The sequence below is a fragment of the Castanea sativa genome, chromosome 11 (assembly GCF_040712315.1).
Source record: "Castanea sativa cultivar Marrone di Chiusa Pesio chromosome 11, ASM4071231v1".
In the NCBI taxonomy this organism is placed as follows: Eukaryota; Viridiplantae; Streptophyta; class Magnoliopsida; order Fagales; family Fagaceae; genus Castanea; species Castanea sativa.
In genome coordinates this window covers 68,121,321-68,147,562 of record NC_134023.1, presented here as the reverse complement: position 1 = coordinate 68,147,562, position 26,242 = coordinate 68,121,321, and the positions used below count along the sequence as shown (strand labels likewise).

Genomic DNA, 26,242 nt, shown 5'->3' with positions numbered 1-26,242 from the left:
TGGAAGGTTGAGATCAAATTCTCTTGATACTTGTCCTATCAAGGCCTTGCTAGAAGGTTTTTTACAACAAAATATGAGCTGTGATGGACATTGTTCATGGTCATTTCTCCATTAATGCGGCCAGCTATGTGGTTGTAGTGTATTTAATGCAGAGGGGATGGCTACCTTATCCTTCCTTTTTCTTTTGTTCCTTGTTCAGTACCTAGTTACCTTTGTCTCTCTAGGGATGGCACCATGCACCCTCTGTCTTGGCCCCTCGATCGTCTGAGATTAGGCAGACGTCCTCGACATCCTCATCGGTTATTGTTGGGCGGTTCAAGGGGAGATACACACACACATTCTGAGGACATTGGCCCATGCTCCCATGGGTCACCACTATATGAACTTTATTAGCTATTTTGGTCCTCGTCCCCCCACCCCCACATCAACGATTATGAAATAAGTTTTGGTTTTTATGTCATTACATTACATTTATTGTTAATTGCTAAAACTTTAGGCGCACAATTTCATTTTTAATAGGATAATGAAATTGAGAATCTCCCAAAAATAAATAGCAAAGAATGTAAGGAAGAAAAAAGAAAGTGGTCACCCAATAGATTGGGTAAGCTCGCCCACTTGTGATTTGTGAACCCCACTCAAAAGTTCAAGCCAATCAAGGCTAGGCCTACTGACAGCCAATTGGACCTGGTCACCATCCAGTGATTTAAGTTGGACCAACATTGAACTCATTGCATGTGTACATAAATATGGTTTGTCTGTGTGAGAAACTTTTTTTTTCCTTCACTATAAAGAAAATACAAGAAAACATTGAGAGGGTTAAATTTTCAAGCTAGCTTTTGTGGATATCTAATCAACTTGTCTGAGGAAACTATGTTAGGTTCAAATTATCATCATCACACAAAATTTCTCAGATCCATAGTTATATCAAGGACATCGAACCCCAAGTAGTTGACATTTAAAAATTATGTAACACATATTATGTGCAAATACAGTCACCTTTGGTACTATCAATCCTTTTTTCCCTGATAAGTGTGGCATTATCATATCATTGATAAAATATCACCAGATCAAATTTAAATGTAGATCACTAGCTATAATTCTAAATATATAAGCCAATGCTTAAGTTTGGAATAAAGTTCCAAAATTTGTAGCCAATTTGTAGCCAAAGGATGGAATAGTATTCCTAATAATTGGAATGACTTGTAATTATTGGAGAACAAATTTTAGAGTGTTCAAATTGAGCCTCTGCAAAAAAGAAAAAAAAGAAAAAAAGAAGGATAATGTCAAAAAATTTATTGTCCAAAAAAAACTCTTAAATTAAAAAAACTATAAGCTTCTTTAAAAGAAAGGAGGAAAAACCTAGCATTTTTCTTCATTTATTCTAGTTTCATTCAATAAAAGAATTCAAAACTGAAGAATGAGAAAAAAAAAAATTGAACAAAAGGAAACAAGGTTGTTTAGAAGGAAAACGTTTTCCTGTTAATTTTTCCTAAATGACCTTTTAACTTAAACCAATCACTGTCTCCATACTTTTTCATGTAGATTTTGGATTTGGGTTTGTTTTTCATTTGAGACTCTCAAATGATCCAAAGAATAAAAAATGACTTCTTATTTGGAGTATGTTTTTTGTGAATGAAAGTTTTTATTCAAACAATTATTTGGAATTATAAAAAATATTAATTATTTGTTGTGCAAACCAAACAAAAAAAACTATTTTCTAATTCATTTTTAAGATTGCAATTAAACAGTGAACAAACCTTTAGGTCAAATGGCATTTTTGTGTGTTTCCATAAGAGAAATTTGGGATTTGAATCTCCTCCCATACTTAAAATGTATAAAAATAAAATTGCAACTTAACCTTAAAAAAAAAAACAAGGAATAATTCTTGGTACTATCAATCCTTTTTGTTTTTACTTTTGCAAGCACCAACTTCATCACTTTGTTTTGGAATTTTATGCAAAGGACAAAGACAAAGAATGACACTTTATGAAATGGAAAAAATCAATATAACTAAAAGGTAGAGAAAGCAGTAAATGCAGAGGTGATAATTCATAATTCCCATTAAAGTTTTCAGTGCATCATTTTACTTTAGAAAAATGGGCCCCAGGCAAGGCCTCTCAACTAAGCCAGTAATCAGTGAATTTGGTGAGAGCCGACCTACAAGGAACAAAGCAAGACATTTCATTTCGTCTGATCTTAATGATGTTCACAATCTTTGCCAAAAATCTTAGACAGGACATGTGTAGGACATGCCCATGAGCTGGAAATTTTATCAAAAAGTTTCACATTCTTAATGGACCAATGGAATAGAGGGCATTGGATTTAATGGGTCATGGAAAAGATTTTTCCCTTGGGCATTAGAAAGCTTGGTAGGGATAATTTAGGTTTTCAAATACTGTTAAGGGAATTAGGGAAAGAAATGCTTTTCTAATCATAGAAACAGAAACTCAGAATAGTTGTGAAATCATAGTAAGGACTTTGGTGCACCTAGAATAGAAGATGATGTTGACAATACGAATCTGACAGTAAAATTTATAGAAATTGTTTTGAAATTTTAAATATTTTCTTTGTATATGTGTTGGTAAAAATCAATGAAGGAAAAGGTTATGGAGGGGCCACTTAAATTTATCTTTAGCTCTTACATTTGGCCTTATATGTGGATGTTGAATTTATTTGATTTTCTTTTCTTTTTATTGTGATAAGAGAAGTCATTTGTGAGTTTTGGCATGGAAGTTTTTATAACCAAATGCCTTTTGCATTTAGGTACATACAATACATTCATAATTCATGAAGTTGAAAAGTCCTAAACTCTTATAAGACCAATTTAATCCCCGAAACATTGATCATTGTACAGCAATTAGCCAGTTGTCATCTTTATTTTTTGTACATAGATGATACAAGATTTCTACCCATAGAAATTCACTTTTCTAGAACATTTATCATAAATCTTATTACACAAAACTTTACAGATCGGTACGTCAACTTTTAAGACACCAAAAATTGATCTATTATGTTGTTGGTATAATGATGTTAGTTTATAAGTCTTCTGTACTAAAATTGGTAGTAAATTAAAAAAAAAACAAATATCATCACTATAAAATACAAATATGTTTACAATTGTTTAATTTTGACGTACTTTAAAGATAAGCAAACTTATATACAAGTATTATGATTATGTCACTCTCAAAGTGGGCTCTTAAGACTTATTTAATGATCAGAGAACATTATACTAACTTACAAAATCTAATACAAATCTGAATCCTTTCTTATTTTTTGGTGTTTCCTATATGATAATTGTTCTTCATCATCTGGCTAACATACCAATTGGTTGTTAATGTAGCTGGAGTTCGCTCTACGAAATGAACGTTCTTTATAGCTACAATTCACATATATAGTGTGTGTTTAGCTCCAAATTAAAAAGTCAGCTTATTTTACTATTCAAATTATTTTTGTTACTATTCATGGCTTCACTGCACTTTTTGATACTATTTATGAGTTCTGTTGTACTATTTCAGTAAATTTTTACTTTTATCTACAGTAAAAAAATTTCAGTTTCAGCAAAATAAGTGAATCCTAAACAAACACATAGCATTTTTTTTTTTTTTTTTGTAAACAAAAAATGGGTAAAGAAAGGTAATCAATGTGACTTCCCTACTTAGACGTGATCATAATAACTAACACTGCTCCCGATCTATAAGAAGCACCAACACCCATTTAATTATTGATGCTCAAACCCAAATTTAAAAACTTGTTGGCCCGATATCTTACAAACTAACTAAGTTACTCGAATGTTGGTTACATTAGCATCCTTTTGTAGTCATGATAATCACTTTTTAATAATTGTAGCATAATCTGCATGTGCAATGAGCCAATCAAATCAACCTCTAGAACTGTAATTTTACACACCAAACCAAAGGGCTGTTCAGTCCAAAACCATGTATTTAAACAAACCCATCTTCCACATCTCCCATTCCCTCTCTCCCTCTCTCTCTCACAAAAACACACACTGATATCATATTACATAGTACATTCATACACAACACAAACATCCTCAAAACCCCATTTCACATTCTTAAAAAAAAAACCAAACCTTTCCAAACACATCATGGGTTTCTTCTTCTTCTTCTCCTTCTTCATAGTACCACTCACTCTAACTCTCACCGTTATCTCCACCGTTAACTCCTGCCCGCCGTCAGACCGGGCAGCTCTGCTAGCCTTCAAAGCCGCCCTGACCGAGCCTTACTTGGGCATCTTCAACACCTGGACTGGCAACGACTGTTGCTCTTCCAAATGGTACGGCGTTAACTGTGACCCAACAACAAACCGAGTCGCCGATATAAACCTCCGCGGCGAATCGGAAGACCCGATTTTCGTAAAATCGGGTCGTACCGGGTACATGACCGGTTCGATTTCGCCCGAAATTTGCAAGCTCGACCGTCTCACCAACCTTATAGTCGCTGACTGGAAAGGAATATCGGGCGAGATACCCAAGTGTCTCACCTCTCTCTCCTCTCTCCGAATCCTGGACCTTATCGGAAACAAGTTGACCGGCGAAATTCCGGCCGATATCGGAAATCTCAAGAAGGTTACCGTTCTTAACATCGCCGATAATGCCATATCCGGCCAGATTCCGGCGTCGATTGTTGGTATGTCCAGCTTGATGCACCTTGATCTCCGAAACAATAAAATATCGGGCGAGATACCGGCCGATTTCGGCAAACTCGGGATGCTGAGTCGGGCGTTGTTGAGCCGAAACCAAATCACTGGTTCAATACCCACTTCCATTTCCCAAATGTACAGGCTTGCCGACTTTGATTTGTCCGAGAACCGGATTTCGGGTCAGATACCGGAACAACTCGGGAAAATGCCGGTTCTTTCGACTCTCAATTTGGATTGCAACTCGGTTTCGGGTCAAATACCGGCCGGTTTGCTAAGCAATACCCGAATGGGTATCTTGAATTTGAGCCGAAACGGTCTTGATGGCAAAATACCGGACGTTTTCGGGTCCAACTCGTATTTCATGGCTCTTGATTTATCGTATAACAGCTTGAAGGGTCCGATACCCGGTTCGTTATCGTCGGCGAAATATATCGGACACTTGGATCTGAGTCACAACCATCTTTGTGGGTCTATTCCTGCTGGGTCACCGTTTGATCACCTTGAAGCGGTGTCGTTTATGAACAATGATTGCTTGTGTGGAAATCCATTGAAGACTTGTTAATTTTTCGGCCGATATATCGGATTCAGCTTGTCAAAGCAATATCGGGTTATTGTTTAATATGTGTTTTATAACTGTGATAACTGTAAGTGTTTTTTTTTTTTTTTTAAATGTTTAATATAAGGTACTTTTTAAAAGCAATGTTGTAAGGTTTTTTTTTTGGTCTTATTGATAGACAAGAAAAAAGATAAGGCAGTTGCACGTGAAAATCAGTGTGATATTGGCAGAAAAGATTCCAAGTTCTAGTGAGCAAATGAGCATGGATTTCATACTTGGTATATATTATATAGTATAATATAGTTTGCATTGGGATACACAATTTCAAGTTTTTAATTTGTTTTTTTAATCAAATTGCATGAGCTGTTTATTATGTGGATGATGCAGCAATCAAAGAGAGATCTTGGGTTATGTTTTTGATGGTGTATTATATTATTTAATTTGAGCAAAAGATCAAATTATTACGTTGAGGGAGAAAGTTTCATTCACATGAAAAGAAAAGCTGAAAAGCAATAGCTTTTTAGTGAAAATTGGAAGCTGTTGGGAAAGTTAGGTTCATTATCTCTACATGGAATACTGTTATCTTTTTCTTTTTTTGAGAAAGGGAATATTGTTGATCTAATTGCAAAAAGTTTATACTTTATATGCTTCTCTTTTTCTTTCCATTATGTTAATATAAGACTAATAAATGCTTTAGGTCGAGAAATTATTAAGTTTAATAAGAGAATTGCTTAAATGGTCATCCTGATCTTTTTAACCAATAAAATACTGTCATTTAGGGAAATGTTACATAATCAAGTTGTTTTTTTTATTTTTAATTCGTGTACTGATTAAGAATATAATTTACATATTTGCATAAATGACATTATTTCATTAGTTGAAAAGATCAATTTAACAATCCTCTTAGTGCAACTAATAATTTCTCATATGTTTCTTTCTCCCATTGTCATAAAGAGAGTGTTTTAGCTATCTTAAAAATCACTATGTCATTTGAAATGGGTTAAAAATTAAAACTTATATAGGATGAAATTCTTCTATTTTAAATACTTCAACCAAAAAATCTTTAAAAACAAAAAAGAGGTTGATAAAAAACAAGAAAAGTATGCAATGTTATGTGAATGCATTTAATGAATTTTAGTGTACAACGGGCACAAGTTGAGCTGTGCATTGATTTCCTAAAAATTAAAACTTATATTTGATGGAATTCTTTTATTTTAAATACTTCAACCAACCACCGCTCTCCCTTTATGCGGTGATCACTCTACAAATATAAATGCTTGTGAGGTATGGAGAGTAAAGGTTGATGTTCAAATCTCCAAGAGAGAACTTCACACACATATACACTTAAATTAAACTAAAATAAAAATTCTACCTTGTATTAAAAAAAAAAAAAAAAAAACTTCAACCAAAAAATCTTCAAAAACAAAAAAGTGGTTGATAAATAACCAAGAAAAGTACGCAATGTTATGTTAATGCATTTAATGAATTTTAGTGTACAACGGGGAACAAGTTGAGCTGCGTGCATTTATTTTCCTAGCATTAATTTTTATCTTTGATACTTGCAAATAATAAAGCAGAGGTCAAAGTCCCAAACAGCTATGCATGTTTCTGACAAATTACTATCCCTTCTTATAGAAATAAATGTCGGTCACATGGTCCACTTCCTCTAGTTAAAGAAAGATGTTAAAAATGTAGCCCCACTTCACTGACATATCCATATGTTAACTCAGTAACTCACTCTAGCAAAAGAATAGTAAAGTTTACTCTACCATTAGCTAACTCTTACTCAACCTAAAGGCCAAGAGGACCAAGACCCAAGTCTGGATTCCACAGTAAACCCCAAATAGAAACTGATGGGAACTTAATCCAACAAGCATAAAAAAACAAACATCACATGGTGAACCCCCTCAATGACCCTCCATAAATGTGGCGACAGAGATATCTTCCAAATCCTGCAATCCAATGCCAGTATAATATCTGAACATTTCTCGGAAAATAGTCAAGCATATCCTTGTGATATGTCTATTTTGTATACAGTTTTTGGTAATTTCAATAAACTTTGCATTCATTAGCGTATTAAAATACTAGCTTATTTGCCGAGCCGAATAACGTAAGCTTGTTACTAAGTTGGGCATTAAGGTAATTAGATTTATATGTGAATTCCTAAGATAGAATCACGCCTCAGGATCACAGGTGGGTAGCAATCACAACATAAAAAAAATACTAGCTTATTTGTTGCCTGATTTAAAAATAAATAAATAAATAAATAGTGACTTTAGGCAAGCCGTTTTTCAAGAAAGGCAATGACTTTAATCTCAAATTTAAAGATACATATTTGTTGCTCATTGACACCTACCCAGGTTCTCATTTCTAACTATACAATTTTATAAATAGGTTAACTCTCCAGAGAGAATTTCAGAATTCTACCCTTTAAGAAAAATAATTGACATAGGGAGTAACTTTTAGACTTAATAACTACATCAAAGAGTAAAAGTAGCATGATAGCTTACACTAAGCATACTTTACCACCATATAAACTTATTTCTATTAAGGGTGACAGTGTGAAAGACTACCCACAAACACTGTGATTGTATGGGCCTCTGCAATCATTTGGGTGGGTGTATCCAGTCTAGGTGCCAGTTCTACTCATTCAAAATGTGACACAATCATACTAACTACTACCAATTCAAAAGGTAGAAAGAGATAGTGTAGAAGAATATCACCCTTACCATTTTACATATATTGGGATTTTGGAACTATCATTTCCTATGGGGTAAGCAGGACAGGACTGTAGAATCTATTTTTTAGGTATAATAGTGTTGGAAGTTTTTTTTTTTTTTTGTTAGTAGAAATTTTTTTTTCACATTATCTCCATTTATCCCAAGTTAATCAATGACACAAGTATCACTTTGTGACCAACGGAGGGGAGCCATATTGTTACTGCTAGTTGCATATTATACTACTTGTCTACTACCGATCCCTTCATTTTATGTAGATTGCTTGAATCAATATTCTATTTCTCCAATAATTAGCTAAAGTTTTTTTTAACCAAAAATTCCCATACACACACACACACACACATATATATATTGAAAATTTGAAACAATAAATTGATTAGATCAGTGCATATATGAACAAAGAACACAATAATGAAAGAATTAGGATGACTAAAAGATGTCGTATTTTCAAATTTCTAATTACCAATATGTACCAGGTGCTGGAATCAAATGCATGTCAACTGCTGCATAGTTATATAGCAAATGAAGAGAATTATGAAAGAGTCTAGAGTTACAGCAACTTTGGAGCTTCGAAGTGATTGATGTAAGCTAAAAATATACAAGTTCAATTTCAAACCTAATGCTGATTAATGGGCAAACGGATTAAAAGGATCAGAAATTAATCAAACTGAATTGTGGAATAATGAGATTGGAGAATCCTAGACCATAAGGGCATAAATACCAAGAGTTCAAAATATCTAAATAAGACATGCTATGATTGCCTAAAAGGAAAGCAAAAGAAGAAATACACAGAAAACAAAGATATCTAGCATGGTAGGTTTTGGCAAAAACTCCAAAAATCAATTTCATATATAAATCAAAAGGAGATATAGAAGTTTATAAGAGAATGGTACTTTGAGTAGTGATCGATATGAACAATCAAAGAAAACACAATATGAAGTACAATTATGAAAATGAGAAATATAGATAGCTATCAATGATATGCAATCAACAGCAGGGAAAACTTGCAACTATTTTGAGTTTTAATATCTGGTGTCCATTTAATCAATCACATAAATGATTCTAACAAGGTTGAGAACAGATAGAATAACTTGGAATGCACAACATTTTCAATATTTACCTGATGATTAATTACAAGGAGTGACGAATAACCAACCCGTAATGAAAAGGGAAGGTATAGTAATGCTTTGAGTGACTCAGTATCGATATTGCAGTGGCATTTTTTTTTTAATCAAAAGGTTTTGACCACGAAAGGAATCCCACAAAATACTACCAATTTTTTCCTTGGACATTGTACAACATTTCAAAGTTTTATACCTCAAATATTGTACAGACAAGTGTCACTACCAGACAACAGAATTAAGTAAAGTCTACAAATCTTTGTTCTTGAATACTGGATATATATAATAGATTTCCTTTCTTGATAAGTAAATTTTCTTTTTATAAAAGAATAGAGAAGGAAATTGGGTTCATGGGTGGATATACAATAGAATTTAAAATCATAAATATATATATATATATACGAGAATGTAAAATCAAGAAATACTAATTTTAGGGTTAGCACATTGGAACTATATCATGTAATTGAAGGATTATTTTAGCTTTCTTGGAACTATTTTCTCTTTTAATTTAGTTAGAACCACAAAGGTGCAAAACTGGAAGTAGAAATCAAATGAACAGCTCAAACAAAGATAAAAATTTTGAGCTCAATAATACTATGACATTTCAGATTCAAAGCCAATGTTCCAAAATCCTTCAGGGGTCAAAGGAGGAGCATACCTATATCGATGCCTAGAAACACCGTCATGATGTTCACAGCGTAACTTCTGCTGGTTACCATTGGGGTCCCTGCCCCCATCATTGGGTAGAACCGCATCATAGAACTTCTTACACTGCTTGCATTCAATTCCTTTCAAGTTTTCCCGATCAGCTTTCTTTCTTACTGGTTCAACATACTTGAAATCTTTCTTGCCAGCTACTGGAACTGGCATCTGCTGCTTTTGTACTCTGCAATCAGCATTCATATCCTGTGTTTCATCATCTGAACTGTCAAAATTCATGTCTTTCTGAATAGGGACTGGAGGATCATTTTCTTGTTCTTTCAAGGTCTTGTTCAAGTTTCCTCTGATGTTCTCAAGAGGAGTATCAAGAAAATCATCATGAGGATCAGGGCCACCTTGGCACTGACGGGACCTTGTTTCTCTCCAAGAAGATGCAGGCCGCTTTGTACCAGCTACCGGGGCTGATTTTACATTGGAGGGACATTTTGATGTAATGGGGAAACCTGAAGGAGGAGAGTCAGAACTTGAAGTTTGAATTAATTTGGTGCTTTCCTCATCCTCTGAGCTTCCACTGAAACAGATGTCATTCTTCATTTTATTTTTGTCACTGGAAGTCAAAGGAGTGTCTGCAATTTTCTTTCCAAGATCTAAAATACCAGGCAAAAGATAATTCTTTAGAAAGAATAACAGAAGCTGCAATATGTAAAAGATATCTAGCCCATTGTGATTGTAAAGTTGAACCAACCGTAATATGAAATTCAAAAAATCAGTGAATTCAAACAAGTTTGGACCTCATGTGAAGTGACAACCTAGTAAATAACCCACTTCTAAACTAAAGACTTAACTACCAGCAGATCATCATGAAACTTTTTTTGATTCATACATATGCAGCTAATGGTTTAAAATTACATAAGGAGAAAATGCATAATAAAAGCAGTAGGCTTACCAGGTAAAGTCAATATATTCTGATTATGCCTTAGAGAATCACTTTGGGGGAGCATATTATCGATAGTAAGACCACACTTTGACATGAGGTAGTCGTATTGAGATTTCAGCTTTTTGTAACGATCAACAACATGCCTTGTTTTCTTCTTCTCAGCTTGTAACTCAGAGGCTTTTGTGTCAATCTGTTGTTGTAATTTTTCATATGAATCGTTTCCTTCTGCCACCTCACTGCTCCTCCCTCCATGATTTACCTGTAACTCATTAATTTTCCCTTCTAAAACAATTATTTTGTCCACAAGCAGCTTCTTCTCTTTCTCACACTCCACCAACTGCTGTTTGTTCTTTGATATTTCAGTATTAGTTGAATCAATCTGCTGAAGTAATTCGTTTTGTAAATTTCTTCCCTCATCAACCTCACGAGTCATTTTCTGAAGCTCCTTTTGGAATCTACCAGCATTGTCTTCCAAATGTTCCAATTTACCCATAAGTAATTTCTTCTCTTTTTTATTCTCTCTCAATAGCTGTTGATCATCTGAAATTTCAGAGGTAAGCCTTTCAATCTTTTCAACCAAATTTTTTGTCAACTCCTTTCCCTCAACTACTTTTTCTTGCTTTATTCTAAGCTCATCTTGGAGCTCATCAACCTTTTTCTCAAGGCCATTCACTTTGGCAAGAAGCTCATTTGTATTTTCTTCATACCCTTTAAGTTGTTTTCCCATATTTAAATTATCAGAGGTTTTTTCTTGAACCAATTGGATTAAGCTATTATGCAATTCCATTCCCTCATCAACTTCCTTAGACTTCTTCTTCAGCTTCAATCCTAGTTGATCAATCTCAAGTTTTTGACATTTAATTTTGGCAAGTAGCTCGTTTGTCTTCTCTTCCTGATCCTTTGATGGTTTTTCCATCTCTAGCTTGAGAGACTGGTTCTCTTCTAGGGCTTGTTTCTTTTCAAGTTGAAGTCTTTCTATTTGGATTAAGAGATCATTTTCCTTCTCTTTCCACACATCTTCTGCAGCTTTCCTGGCCTCAAAATAAACTTTCTGCAGGCTTTTAGACTTTGATTGGAAATTAGGGTAGAGCTGGCTGCAGAATATATATTCTATCTGAGAAATCCTGTCTTTTGCTTCTTGAATAGTAGCAACCAGAATGGTACTAAGGCCAGAGACGTACTTTTCATCACTACTGTCAACAGGATATCCTAGTTTAGGAGAGTTTGGAAGGTGCCCTGCCATCTCTGGAAAACACAGAACAGTACCCAAGCAAGATTACCCTATCATCAGTATTGGACTTCAAGAAAACAATAAGCAATAGGTAGTTTCAAATATAACAAGTTATTAATATGCCAGGGATTACCGCAACTGAAAAAACAAAAAAAAACAAAATGTTTGCATTGTCCACAACACTTCAGAATTCTACCTAGCTATGAAGCATACACAAGAAAAAAATAAAATAAAATAAAAATATTGTTATATAATTAATTCTTATCAGATACTTGTAAGCCCATTTGAAAGTTTATCCCCATGCCCTCAATTAGAAATGGACTTTAATCATATAGTTCAATACACATATAAGCTAAAGCCAGACCCAGACTACCAAATCAATTTCATTAGCTCAGTTTTCATTCTCGATTAGTTAGGTCAATGATTCTCTTCTATCCAATTGGGACAAACCAACTCCAAATTACCATAATACACCATTTACTATATCCCCGCAAAGCAAAAACTTGAATTGATTCTTAGCTCTTAGAATGACAAGTAAAATGCTAATAAACATATAAGATCACTTCAGTGCATCCTTCCTTTTACATTATTATTTTTACCAATGCTTCAAAAATGTACTTAGCTATAAACTATACAACAACAACAAAGCTTTAGTCCAAAAACTTTAGATTCGGTTTTGAATGCACAACCAGACTAATTGGGATTGGCCACATGTATTCACCTAGCTACGAAGCAAAACATGGAAAAGAATCAAATACTTGTGAACCCATTAAAGTGTGCGCCTTTGTGCCCTCGATTAGAAATTGATTTTCAATCAAAAATTTGAATAGACATATAAACCAAATCTACTCTTCATATACCAACACTATCAGTCCAAAGTAACCCCTCGACATAGACCAAGTTAAACCCACTTCCCAACAAGTAAACTACACGAACCAAGCTCAGCCAAAGCTCAAAATATATTTCACATAAGCAATTAACAAAGCCCACCAAAAAAAAAAATGTAAAACCACATTAACAACTTATAGCGCTCGTTTGTATAAACTGTTGCAAAAACGGTGTGTGAAATGGAAGTTTGGGTTTTAAAAAAGCACTTTGAAGCTCTCAAATCGCCTAACCAAACAGACCCATATAACTACTTTTTAAAAAATAATAATTTTCTTCTTAATAGCTGAGAGACTAAAAACAAAGGCATTGTAGATTAAAACTTAACAAGATCACACAAATTTTCATTCATCATTGTGATAAAATGATGTAACGGTAAAAAAAAAAAAAAAATTGAAAGGCAAAGTAAATTTGAAAAATTAATACGAATCAGAATTGAACTGAACTGAATTGAACCGAAAATAATAACATCAACCAGTACAATTCAAACCAAAATAAATAAATATTAGGTTTTCTTGGTTCTCATTTTCCGTCTCATTTTACCGAGAACCAAACAGAAGCTTAAAAAAAAAAAAAAAAAAAGCAAAATGAGTGAGAGAATTAATACCTCATTGAAAGTAAAACCTCAATTTTCCAAGCTCTCTCTCTCTAGGGTTTTGGGGGTGTGTTTGGATGCGGGGATTAAGAGTGGGAGGTGTATTTTTTTTTTTTGTGAGAGAGAAAACTGATCGGAAGTGTTTTTGGGAATGGCGGGATCTTGTTTTGTATGAAAAAAGTTGCCGCGGAAGATTTGTGACAATAGATGGATTTGATTCACTACGGTTGAAGTGTACGCTTGTGAATTGGTGTGGTGGGGTATGGGCCACTTCATCTTATTCTAAGCCCAAAAGACATGAGACATGGATATTTGGGCCAATACGAGCCTCTTTGAAATTGACGGGTGATAATAGATTTGAACTTTTAAAATGTGTTTGGATACAGCGTATTTTGTTAAAATTGAAAATTTATTACTGAAAATATTATATATAAAGGTAAAATTTAGTTAAAATAGTACAATAAAATCCATAAATAGTACTAAAAAGTGCAGTGAGTCTCATAAATAGTAGTAAAAATAAACTGAATAGTAAAATAATTTTCATTTGTAAGTGGTATCCAAATAGAGGCTTATTCTCCTAATAAATTAGAATAATAGATGTTATTGAATTATAAGACTCCCGATTTAATAATTAAATTCGCTTAAAAAAATTTAATGGGAAAAATTACAAGATTTGTAGGATTGTTATTTCTATTTAAAGTTGGAAAAAGTGCAAGAAAGTGTTTAGTATCCAAGTTCAAAACTCCAATTCTACTTTTGAAGTGTTTTTCAATTGTAAAGGCAAGAGGAAACTTTTTTTAGGTTATGTAAAATTCTAAATGGAGGGAAACAAGATGGAAAGATGGCCAAAATGTACCAATTTTCAATATATTACGACAATCTACCCATTCTCTCTCTTTTACTCTCCCTTTATTCAAAATAAAAAAAAAGGTTAAAGTTACAAAAGTGATGAGCTCAAATAAAAACCAGTAAAAAATCACATCAATAATTTGTAAAAATATTGTAAAAAACTTGTGTCAGTAACATTACTTATCCCAAATTAAGGTTAGTAAAATTGCCAAAACAATGGTAAATTTTGACAAAAAGTTTTAAATACTGGAACTGCAATCCTTGATGAACCCCCCCCCCCCCCCCAAAAAAACTGAAATACAATTTGATTTTGGAATTTGATTATAAAACTTGATTTTTGTTATTTATAGACTATTTCATCCTAAAAAATTAAGGGTCCGTTTGGTAATGTTGTTTTAGTAACATTATTTGTATTTTTTGGAAATATGTGTGGGTAAAAAAATGTGTGAAAATACGTGTAATATTGTTTGAAAACTGAAAACTGTTGTTTAAGTGCATGTACCAAACACCCCTAACAAGTACTGATTTCATGGTTGTCACTCTACATTCAACCATAACAAAAAGCTCAAACTTTCATTCTGAAAATAGTACCCACTGCCTATCAAAATTTACATCATTTGATAATCATTTTCTAAGCAGCAAGCACCATGGCTGGGGTCCTGGGGAATACTTAGAAGTTCAGATTTGTAATGAATTACTTTGCCATAACATTATAGGTCACAAAATCAAGTCAATGTGTCTAATAATGAAATTCATCCATGCTTACAGGTGTATACCCCACTGCTTTCTCCATGATTTACTTGCAACTCATTACTTTGCCCTTCTAAACCAATTATAGTTTCCACATGAAGCCCCTCTCACACTCCTCCAACTTCTCTTTGTACTTTGACATTTCAGTATTAGCCAAATCAACCTGTTTAAGTAATTGGTTTTGTAATTTGCTTCCCTCCTCAACCTCATGAATCTTCTTCTGAAGCTCCTGTTGGGTTCTACCAACTTTATCTTCCAAGCATTCCAATTTGGACATAAGTAACTCCTTGTCTTTTATATTCTCTCTCAATAGATGTAGATTATCTGAAGTTGCTGAGAGAAGCCAATCAATCTTTTTGACTAAATTTTGTGCCAACTCCTTTCCATCTGCTACTTTTTGTTTCTTTCCTCTAAGCTCATCTTCGAGCTTGTCAACTTTTTCCACAAGACATTGACGGGACCATGTATCTCTCGAACAGGATGCAGCCCACTTTGTGCCAGCAAATGTGGCAAATTTTACATTGGAGGGAGAACTTGATTCAATGAGGAAATTAGAAGTAGGAGAGTCGGAGCTTGGGGCTTGAATTAAGTTGGCTTCTTTCACATCCTCCAAGCTTCCATTAAAACAGGTGTTATTCACTTCAGCACAAGGAGCCTCATAAGTGTCTGAAACTTTGTTTCCTTGATCTACAATACCAGGCAATAGATAATAGTTTAGAAACAATGAAAGCGACACAACATCTATTATGATATACCATGATAAACTACCCAGTTGTCCATAAACTTAAGCTGTTACAAAATAATTAATTTATTCATTTGAATGCTATTCTAATATAGCCAATTGTGGGTCTGAGCTGAACCAACCACAATCACAAATTAGCAAAATTCACAAATTCAAACAAATCCGGAACTTATGTGAAGTGACAACCCAGTACATGTACATAATCCACTTTTAAATAAAACCTGAAGTGCCAGGAGATTATAAGAAACTTCACCAAACTTAATTCAGCTACTTATGATTTACAATTATAGAGATAAAAGATAAAGTTTAAAAGAAAAATGAATAAAGAAGAAAAGCAATAGAGTCTTACCAGGTGAAGTTATTGAATCCCTTCCTTCTTCCACCTCTCCACTTTTACCTCCATGATTTACCATCAATTCATTATTTTTAATGCGGGGTTGTTTGAAATGAATTTAACATGTGATGTTACTATTGTAAAGGTCAAACAGTTGTTAAAGGACGACAACATTTGTCACAACTTACCGACTAGTCGACACATCACACCGCAATCATTTATAGCTAAATCACCATTTTTTTTCTTGATTGATAGCAGAATAAGAGTCAACCATGTCATAATTATGACACAAGTTAAAATTGTATCCTTAAACTTTCTCATAAGCAAAAGTTGTTGTTTGTTAAGTATATTATATTTCCAGATTGAATTTAATTATGTGGTTATATTGATCAAAAGATATAAATTATTTAAAGATAATATTGTTTTTATTGAATTAGTTAATATAATTACATGACTGTATTTAGTTGAAAAAACTCAAGGTACAATATCTAGGAAATTATACATAATTTTTTCTTTTATGTTTCTCTCTTTCACATATGCACAGCTCACACATATAAAAGAAAGAATCTAAAATAGAGATATGAAATAAGGTTAACTAAATAATAATTTAATTGATATTGCATGATGATTCATAAAATTCTAAAGAAACAACAACTCTGTAACATAAATACAATGGTGCCCAACCCCTAAAAGCCCTCTGGAGGGATCTCTGCAACAGTGACTAGTGTGGAAAAACTCCTCCTTTGCATCTTCTTCATTATTTCAGTTACGCGCAATGTGGACACGAACTCTCCTTGGCACACTCTGAATCCCATGGCTCCAGACATGCTTGTTAAGCTTAACAATTAACATCCACTCTGACATCAGTTGTTCCCATGGCCTTTTGGGCAAACTTCCTGATTCCTTTATGGCCCTTGGAGCCATTTTCTTGAAAGTGCTGCACATTGGATTGGCAAAATTGAAAGGTTACTTAGAGTTGTCCAAACAACAATCCATTAGCTAACTGGGATACATCAAAGAATTAGGAACAAATGAAGCCTTGTAGAGTGGAATCTATTTTAAGATTATAGTTTCTCAATGAAACTAATAATAAAAGAGCTTAAGGATTGGCTTGACAAGGAGTTATCTACATGCGTACCAAAATTGACAAACTTTTGGTGATGTGTATCTACTCGAGAAAAATTAAGAATTTGACAACTCCCACACTTTAAAAAGAGGTGAGGTGCACCTAGAAGCACTTTGTCAAGGATTGGCTTGACAAGGAGTTACTAGTTCTTTGGCTCTTAACATTTTTTTTTTTAAGAATCATTCTGAAATACTTTCAATCAAATCATGATCTAAAATTGTTTTCAACAACATTATGGATATCTGGTGGCAAAGAATCCATCCGCACAAACAGAGGGGAAGACAACCAAGCTCTCCTAGCCAAGGCAAGGGTAACCTCGTTGCCATTTCGACGCACATGAGAGAAACTAAAAGTTTGCAAGCTATTAACATTAGACCTTACATCTCTGGTTCTTAACATGGTATTCAAAAATTTAGACAAAAACTAACAGCCTTCCAAATGCTCCCCCTAGTGTAAGTATAGACTCTATAAAATTCACCCTAGGGGCCTAATCAAGGATTTATATGTAACCCAACGATACGTAGTTCTGAACATGAAAGGCAAGGAACCTAAGATTACAAACACAATATTTTCATGATTCAAAAGTATCACTACCTCTACAAATCTACAACACAACTCCCATGATATTATTCACCAGAGAGAAAAAAAATATTTACCACCAAATCTACAACCATTTTTTAGCACTGACCTTTCTCAACTAAAACATTGATACTGTTGCTGTCATTCTCGTTATGATCATCATTCTAGTTGGTTGTTTGCACTCTTGACAACATCAAATGCTTGGAACGGAGAATGTGGGTGTCATAGCAATAATATCCTGTGCGCACCTTGTGGAGGAGATAAATGGCTGGAACATGCTCAACAATCCAGTAATGTGACCCTTGTTCAGGATCCAAACTTTCTTCTAATTCTTTAGTAGGCAAGTCCACAATTCTCAATACTTTGAGGTTTCTCAGATGTTGGATTCCAGAAGCACCTCTTTTAGTAGCGGACTAAGCCCAATGACAAGAAATTCAAGAAGAGGCAATGCTCCTTCATCTATCAACAATGAATGCACTGCATTTAAACATTCAAGGCTTAGCTCCTTGAGTTTTGGAAACCCTCCTACCTTAAAGTGCAATTGCTCTCCATTGTATGCTTGGTATGAGATTATGAGCTTCCATAAGCTAGGTAGATTTTGAATGACTTCCAATGGGTCCTCATTCAACCTTGACCAACAAATTGTTAATTTAGCTAGATGTTGAAGCTTTGGAATCCAATCTGGTAACTTCTCTAAACGCCCATTTATGTAGAGGCGTTGGAGACATTGAGGTGGAGATGAAATGGATTGTAAATCAATTATCTCATCTTCCCTTATTGAGGCTATATCTAGTGATTGAAGGTGGTTCATCTTTTCAATAGAGGCACACAAAACCTTCATGGTTTCCTTTGATACGATTTTTATGCCTAGCTTCCTCAATTGTTTCAACTTTCCCAACTCTTCAATTAGATCAACCCCTCCATGATTCAACTCCACAGAACATAACTTTTGCAGGTCCTTTAAACACCCAATCCCTTTTTGTATCTTTACCCCTTTTTCCAAAGCCAAACTGAAATCTATTCGGTGGTTGCGATGGTAGGCTATAAGATGGCGCAACTTATGAAGCATGTTAATCTCAACTGGTATATCAAACACTAGGGACTGCTTTAGATCTAGAGTCTCTAGATTTTGCAACTTTCCTATGGATTTTGGAAGCATTTTTACTTTGGTATTTCTCAAACTTAAATATCTTAAGTGAAATAAATATCCCACATCTTCAGGAATGCAATCCAATGGAGCATCTTCAAAATCCATTACTTTCAAAAACTTGAAATTTGCACAAAAAGTATTCATATAGAACTTCGGCAATTCATCAAGATTGAACAATAAAAGAGAATGAATGTGAGTGTCCTCAAATCCCTTAAGTACAGCATATGAAACTCCGTCTACTGACATGCGTCGAGTTAGTCCTTCAAAGCTAGACTCTTGTTTTGAGAAATTATAACAAAAACTCAAATCCTTCATCTTTTGGAGGATGATCTCACGCAAGAGATCATGGAGTCGGCACTGTCTAACTTTTCCATTAGAGTCAACCTTAGATACTTGAACCAAGTTTCTGTGGATTAATTCTATCAAGTATTCTTGTGAAACCTGTTCTAATGTTTTACCCTCAGTTTCTTTTACAAAACCTTCAGCTATCCATTGCCGAATCAATCTTGAACTATTAATAAGGTAATCCTCTGGATACATACCAAGGTATAAAAAGCAAGATTTAAGGTTGTAAGGCAGGTCTTCATAACTTAGAGATAGAATCTTGTTGACACCTGCAAGATGGGGATTTCTTCCAAACTCAAAGCCAAGGCTATCATGCAAGTTTTTCCATTCAATGACAGTTTTGTCTTTGGTTGACAGAAGGCCACCAATAGCAACAATTGCAAGTGGTAATCCTTCACACTTCTTGACAATGCCAACAGACAAATTTTTCAATGCTTGGGGACACTGTTCTCCAAAATCAAATTGGAAAGCTCTCTTGCAGAAAAGCTCCCATGCCTTATTGAAAGGTAGTGCTTGCAACTCGTAAACATGAACAGGTGATGATTTTTTACAAAAACTAGCAACCTCCCTATTACGTGTTGTGATCAAAATTCTACCACCCATATGACTATCGAGTAAGGCATGTTTTATACCCTCCCAAAAGTCAATTTTCCATACATCATCAAATACAACCATATACCTCTTTTGCCATAAGTAATCTCTCAATTTATTGACCAACGACTCTTCTTCCATTGCGTCAATTCCCAATAAAGGAGGCTCCTGTCTGGAATCACGAAATTGCTTTATTATGCTTCTAAGTAGATCCTCGATATTGTAAGATTGAGACACTGGAATCCAAGCATGACAGTCAAAGTATCCTCTCACCGTTTGGTGGTCATAGACTTTCTTCACAAGAGTGGTCTTGCCTAGCCCTCCCATTCCCACCACTGAAACCACTGTACGGTGAGACAGTCCTTCTACCAACCAGCCAATCAATTCATCTCTAGGAGATTCAATTCCTACAACGTCCCTATCATCAAGATAAAGAGAATCCTTTCGAGGATCATGCCACCTAACATTCTGAGCACTACTGTTTGATGCTAGGCCAGTAGATTGGAAGCCATATTTTTCACTTCTTTCCTTGATTTTCTGGAGCAATGCTTTGATCTTTTGAAGTTTAACGGCTATTTCGTGGTGAGGTATTAACATGGTAATCAAGCGAGCAGATTTTTGGAGGAAACTACTGAATCCATGACGCGGATGAGGATGATGATGTTGAGCCACATGAAGCAAGTACTCGTCCATGAAAACATCTATGCGGAAAGCTACTTCTCTTACTTGTTTCACCCAAGTTTTGACACCCTCGCTGATGTCCTCTGCTGCGGCTCTTGCATCTGCATCCTTGAGAAAGGACTGAACGCTCTCCAGTTCATCTTTGATGTCAGCTACTTCTTCATGGATGTCCTGTAGCAGTGTTGCTTCTCTGCTTAACAAGGAAATCAGCTTGTCGATAAGAGGGGATACTACCCCCTCTGCCATATAGCTTATCTTCTTACTCCAACGTTTATTTCATCTGAATTTTTGGCTCCTCCCTGTGATCAAATATTGCCTGAGGTTGAGCTCTTGTAGATCAAATATCCACTTTATACAAAGAATAATTGCAGATTAAAAAATATAAGATAATGTATGAACGAGTCCACAGAAGATGATAAATGATGAACCTGCATTATTGATGAGAAAAGCAATGACAGAAGTCTTAGCCGGTATGGTGGACTACACCAGTAGTTACCTTTGTCAAGCTATTTTCATGGTACATGCTCATTGAACTCATATGATTAAGAATTGCTCTTTTTATTTGTTTATTACTATTGTGCAATTTAACTACGGTTACACCTTCCCCTACTAAAGTCAACTTAAGTTTGAGACCTCACTACCTCAGCAATAAACCACCTCTTATTAGCAATTTCTATTCCCAAAATTCTCTCTCCTTCCTATTCCTCTCTCTGCTATTAGAATTATCTAAGTTCCTCAATGTTGCATAATTGGCCTATTTTCATGACTTTTTGGTGAGTTCATTTCAACCAACCAAGTGGAAACTACAATTTCTTGATCTGCAGGATTGAGATCATTGGACATTAGTTTCAAACTTGAAAGTAGGCTTTATTTGACTAATGGCTATTTTAGAATGAATATAACTCTAATTCGATATTCTGACCCAAGAGATTCGATCAACTCAGGGCATTTCTACGAGACTACGTAATTCTCCACAAAAGCTTCGAATGTACCAATTTGTTTTAGCTCAAGTCCAGAATTTAATCAATTAATAATGAAAAAGACTAAAATACAAGTTTAGTCTATCTAATTAAAAACTTTAGAATTATGAATTGATTCTTTATTAGATATAAACTAAACTAACCCATGTGAAAATGGGTGTAAGAAAACCAAAACTCACCAAAAAAACTGATGCTTCTGCACAGGTCACCCAACACAAATACAGAACCAAACTTATCCAAGCTAAGATTCTGGCACAAAACTAAAACAGCAAAAATGGAAAATGCAAACCAAAAAAATAATAATAATACAAAGGAAAATGAGAGAGAAAAATGCCTTAACGAAAGCAAACTTCAAATTTTATCTATAAAAGTAGAATGAGCAAAGTTAATGGCGTTCCCTTCATTAAAATACACCATTGATGTGAGGAGGGAACATTGCTTCAATAGTTTTTGTGACTTCCAATGTTCCACAAAGTTGGTAGTTGGTCTTCCTCACTATGTCTTTTGGGTTATAGCAGAAGAGTCCTTGATGATCAAGGGTCTACAATCCATGGTTTGAAGCTTTAGTGTAGGATTATATTGTATGGATGGAGTGACTTCCTCTAGATATTGAGTGTATTTTGTTTGCAGATGCATGCTAGTTTTTACTTGATTAAAATTATAGTCTTGATTCTCAAGGGAAAAAAAAAAAAGTAAGCACATGTTCATGGAATCAACTATTATGCATGCATCTAACATCTGAATTGATAGGTGGTACACAATTCTTGGGTTTATAGATAGGAGTTAAAAGCACCCCTAGCCTAGCCACAATGACTAAAGGTTGGTCATATCCTTTAAAGTGGCTGATGAAACAGAGAATAAAAGAAAGGAACCACAACCACCTCTTATGCATGCAAGGTATCTCATGCAATACATGTATACCCTTGTCACAATTTGTAAGTCCCACAGGGCTATATGACACAATGTGAGACTATTGTGAGATGGAAGCATCAGTTACATACTACAGGCTACAAACGGCAGCCTGATGCTATAATATGATGGATTAATATTTTAACAAAGGAAAATTGCATTAAACCTACCTGTAGTTTGACCGGTTTTGACTAAGCCACCTGTGTTTTGAAAATTGTCACTTAACCCACTTGTGGCGATGTCTGTTAGATAATCGTTACCCACCTCGTTAGAAAAAACACATTTTAATAATAATAATAAAAACATAAAAGAAAACGCATCAAACACCTCTTAAGAAAAACTCTTACACTATTTTTCTTGGGGCTGATTAACACAAGATTAGATCTCGACAATCAAGTTGCTCTTGTTGTCTCGCCGCTGCTCCGATCTCATGAGTTGAATGCTTCCTCTTCTCACGATTTCGTTTTTCTTGTTCCTTTGTTTTTGCTTTCGGGTCTGGGGTTTTGGGCGGTGGCTAATAGCAGTGGTGGTGTTGGAGGTGATAGTTTGGTGAGGCTATGATTTGATGGTTCAGTGAGTTGGCTGTGGTGTTGGATTTGCTAGATTGTTGGGTTTTTTTTTCAGATTTTTTTTTTTTTAACTTGCAAATCTGGGTTTTTTGAAGAGAACCCAGCAAAAGAGAGAGGGATAGAGTTTTAGAGAGAGAAAGCCTGTAAAGATAGAATCAGTAAACTGGTGGATACCTTTTATCTTCTTTCTCCCATTTTCATAAAGAGAATGTTTTAGCTATCTTAAAAATCACAATGTCTTTTGAAATGGGTTAAAAATTAAAACTTATATTGGATGAAATTCTTCTATTTTAAATACTTCAACCAAAAAATTCTTTAAAAACAAAAAAGAGGTTGATAAAGAACCAAGAAAAGTATGCAATGTTATATTAATGCATTTAATGAATTTTAGTGTACAACGGGCACAAGTTGAGCTGTGTGCATTTGATTTCCTAAAAATTAAAACTTATATTTGATGGAATTCTTCTATTTTAAAATTTTTTTTTTTTTTGTTGAGAAAGTTCTATTTTAAATACTTCAACCAAAAAAATCTTTAAAAACAAAAAAGAGGTTGATAAAGAACCAAGTATGCAATGTTATCTTAATACATTTAATGAATTTTAGTGTACAATGGGAACAAGTTGAGCTGTGTGCATTGACTTACCTAGCATTAACATCATCTTTGGTAGTTGCAAATAATAAAGCAGAGGTCAAAGTCCCAAACAGCTATGCATGTTTCTGACGAATTATGATCCCTTCAGAAATAAATGTCGGTCACATGGTCCACTTCCTCTAGTTAAAGAAAAACTAATAAAACAAAAAAGAGGTTGATAAAGAACCAAGTATGCAATGTTATCTTAATGCATTTAATGAATTTTAGTGTACAATGGGAACAAGTTGAGCTCTGTGCATTGATTTACCAGCATTAACATCATCTTTGGTAGTTGCAAATAATAAAGCAGAGGTCAAAGTCCCAAACAGCTATGCATGTTTCTGACGAATTATGATCCCTTCAGATATAAATGTCGGTCACATGGTCCACTTCCTCTAGTTAAAGAAAAACTAATAAGTTGGCCGTGCGATGCACATATAATTTTATGATATTTTATGTAAAACACTTTTAAATAATATTGTACATAAATTATAAAGAAAAATTAAACTAAATTAGAGTAAAGAAATATATACATTTTGAGATATTAAAAATTGGTTTAGTAGCTTCATTGCATATTTGTAGCCTTCTTAAGGTAAGATTTTTTTTTTTTTTAAATCATGAAACCAAAAAAAAAAAATGCAAAAGAGTAATGGGACCATGAAATAAACTAATTTGTGTTGTATTTACATATTTCATACTATGAAATAAAAGTATACCCAACTCTCTAACTATCTTTCACTCATCGATAGTACGACATTAAGACATAGTGTGAGCAAGTGTATATGCATATGTCTTATAGATGATTTAAAATTAAATCATGGTAGAATATGATTTTACATTGCGCACCTAATATTCTCTCTACTTATATACCCAAAACAAAAACTAACTAACCAAATTACCTAACCTAAATCATATTTAAGCCCCTAATTTAAAAAGAAAAAAAGATTACTCGTAGGGGTTTCGGTGTCTTGATGGTGGTGGGAGGTCAGTATAACGGAGGTGGTGACCCTTTAGATTTCTCTCTCTCTTTCAAATGTTTTGTTAGTCTCATGTCTTTTAATTTGGTAATATATAGTGAAATAGTGCATTTTATTTAACAATTCATAACATTTTTGTGTCTCTTTGTCTCTCTTTAGAGTCTTATCTCGCTAGTTATTACTATTAGCCCGCCCTTATTTATTTATTTATTTTTTTGAAACATTAAAACAGTGAATATGCTAAAAGACATGAAGAATAGTGAAATGTGCGGTATAAGCTTAGGCAATTAATGAGATATTAATAAGATAACAGTAAAATTAGATAATGTAAACTTTTGGGTAACAATAAAAAAAAATTAATGAAAGAGGTAAAAAAAGGCAATGCAAAATTAGAGTGCCACTTGGCAGGACCTCATGCACTCTTGCATGAGGTCTCTGAGATCAGTATAACGGAGGTGGTGACCCTTCAGATTTCTCTCTCTCTTTCAAATGTTTTGTTAGTCTCATGTCTTTTAATTTGGTAATATATAGTGAAATAGTGCATTTTATTTAACAATTCATAACATTTTTGTGTCTCTTTGTCTCTCTTTAGAGTCTTATCTCGCTAGTTATTACTATTAGCCCGCCCTTATTTATTTATTTATTTTTTTGAAACACTAAAACAGTGAATATGCTAAAAGACATGAAGAATAGTGAAAGGTGCAGTATAAGCTTAGGCAATTAATGAGATATTAATAAGATAACAGTAAAATTAGATAATGTAAACTTTTGGGTAACAATAAAAAAAAATTAATGAAAGAGGTAAAAAAAGGCAATGCAAAATTAGAGTGCCACTTGGCAGGACCTCATGCACTCTTGCATGAGGTCTCTGAGAGAAAGACATTTTGTAACAACTTTTATTCTTCAATATTCCTCCAAAATTTATTTTTTTACTCATTCCTTGAATCGAACAATTATAATGATTATGTGTGCGCAATTTATAATTGTTGTTTCACTACACATTTATAGCATTCTCAAGGTGAGATTAATTTTTCACCCTAAAAAAAAAAAGGTAAGATTAAGTTTTTTTAAAATCATGAAACAAAAAATAAATGCAAAAGACTAATAGGACCATGAAAATCAAATAATTTGTGTTGTGTTCACATATTTAATACTATGAAATAAAAGTATGTCCAACTCTCTCACTGTCTTCCACTCATTGATAGTGAAACATTAAATCATGGTGTGGGCAAGTGTGTATGCACGTGTCTTATAGATGATTTTAAACCATGGTAAAATATAGCTTTACATTGCGTACCAAATATTCTCTCTACTTATATACCCAAAACAAAAACTATCCAACCAAATTACCCAAACCTAAATCATATTTAATCTCCTAATTTAAAAAGAAAAAAAAATACCCGTAGAGGTTTAAGGTCTTGATGGTGGTGGGAGGCCAATATGACGGAGGCGACATCCCCTCAGATTTATCTTTCTCTCTCTTTCAAATGTTTTGTCAGTCTCAGGTCTTTTATAGTGAAACAATGCGTTTTGATTTTATAGAGAAACAATGCGTTTTATTTAACAATCTACAACATTTTTATGTCTCTCTATCTCTCTCCAAGGTCTTATCTAGTTAGTTATTACTATTAATCCTTAATTATTATT

At 34.1% G+C, this 26,242-nt stretch overlaps 2 protein-coding genes and 1 pseudogene across 2 annotated transcripts; 1 reads left to right on the top strand and 2 right to left on the bottom strand.

The window, feature by feature from the left end:
* The first annotated feature begins 3,973 nt into the window (after positions 1-3,973).
* LOC142615582 (uncharacterized) lies at positions 3,974-5,427 on the top strand. The gene has a single exon (XM_075788320.1). The coding sequence runs from the start codon at positions 4,106-4,108 to the stop codon at positions 5,219-5,221; it is 1,116 nt and encodes a 371-aa protein (XP_075644435.1). The 5' UTR covers positions 3,974-4,105; the 3' UTR covers positions 5,222-5,427.
* Positions 5,428-9,564: 4,137 nt separating this feature from the next.
* Positions 9,565-13,510, bottom strand: LOC142615580 (protein gamma response 1). The gene is made up of 3 exons (XM_075788317.1): positions 13,395-13,510; positions 10,681-11,916; positions 9,565-10,381 (listed from the first exon to the last, which is right to left on the bottom strand). The coding sequence occupies exons 2-3, from the start codon at positions 11,912-11,914 to the stop codon at positions 9,669-9,671; spliced, it is 1,947 nt and encodes a 648-aa protein (XP_075644432.1). The 5' UTR covers positions 11,915-11,916; positions 13,395-13,510; the 3' UTR covers positions 9,565-9,668.
* A 4,385-nt stretch (positions 13,511-17,895) lies between these two features.
* LOC142615214 (disease resistance protein RPM1-like) lies at positions 17,896-23,520 on the bottom strand (annotated as a pseudogene).
* Between the last annotated feature and the right edge of the window lie 2,722 nt (positions 23,521-26,242).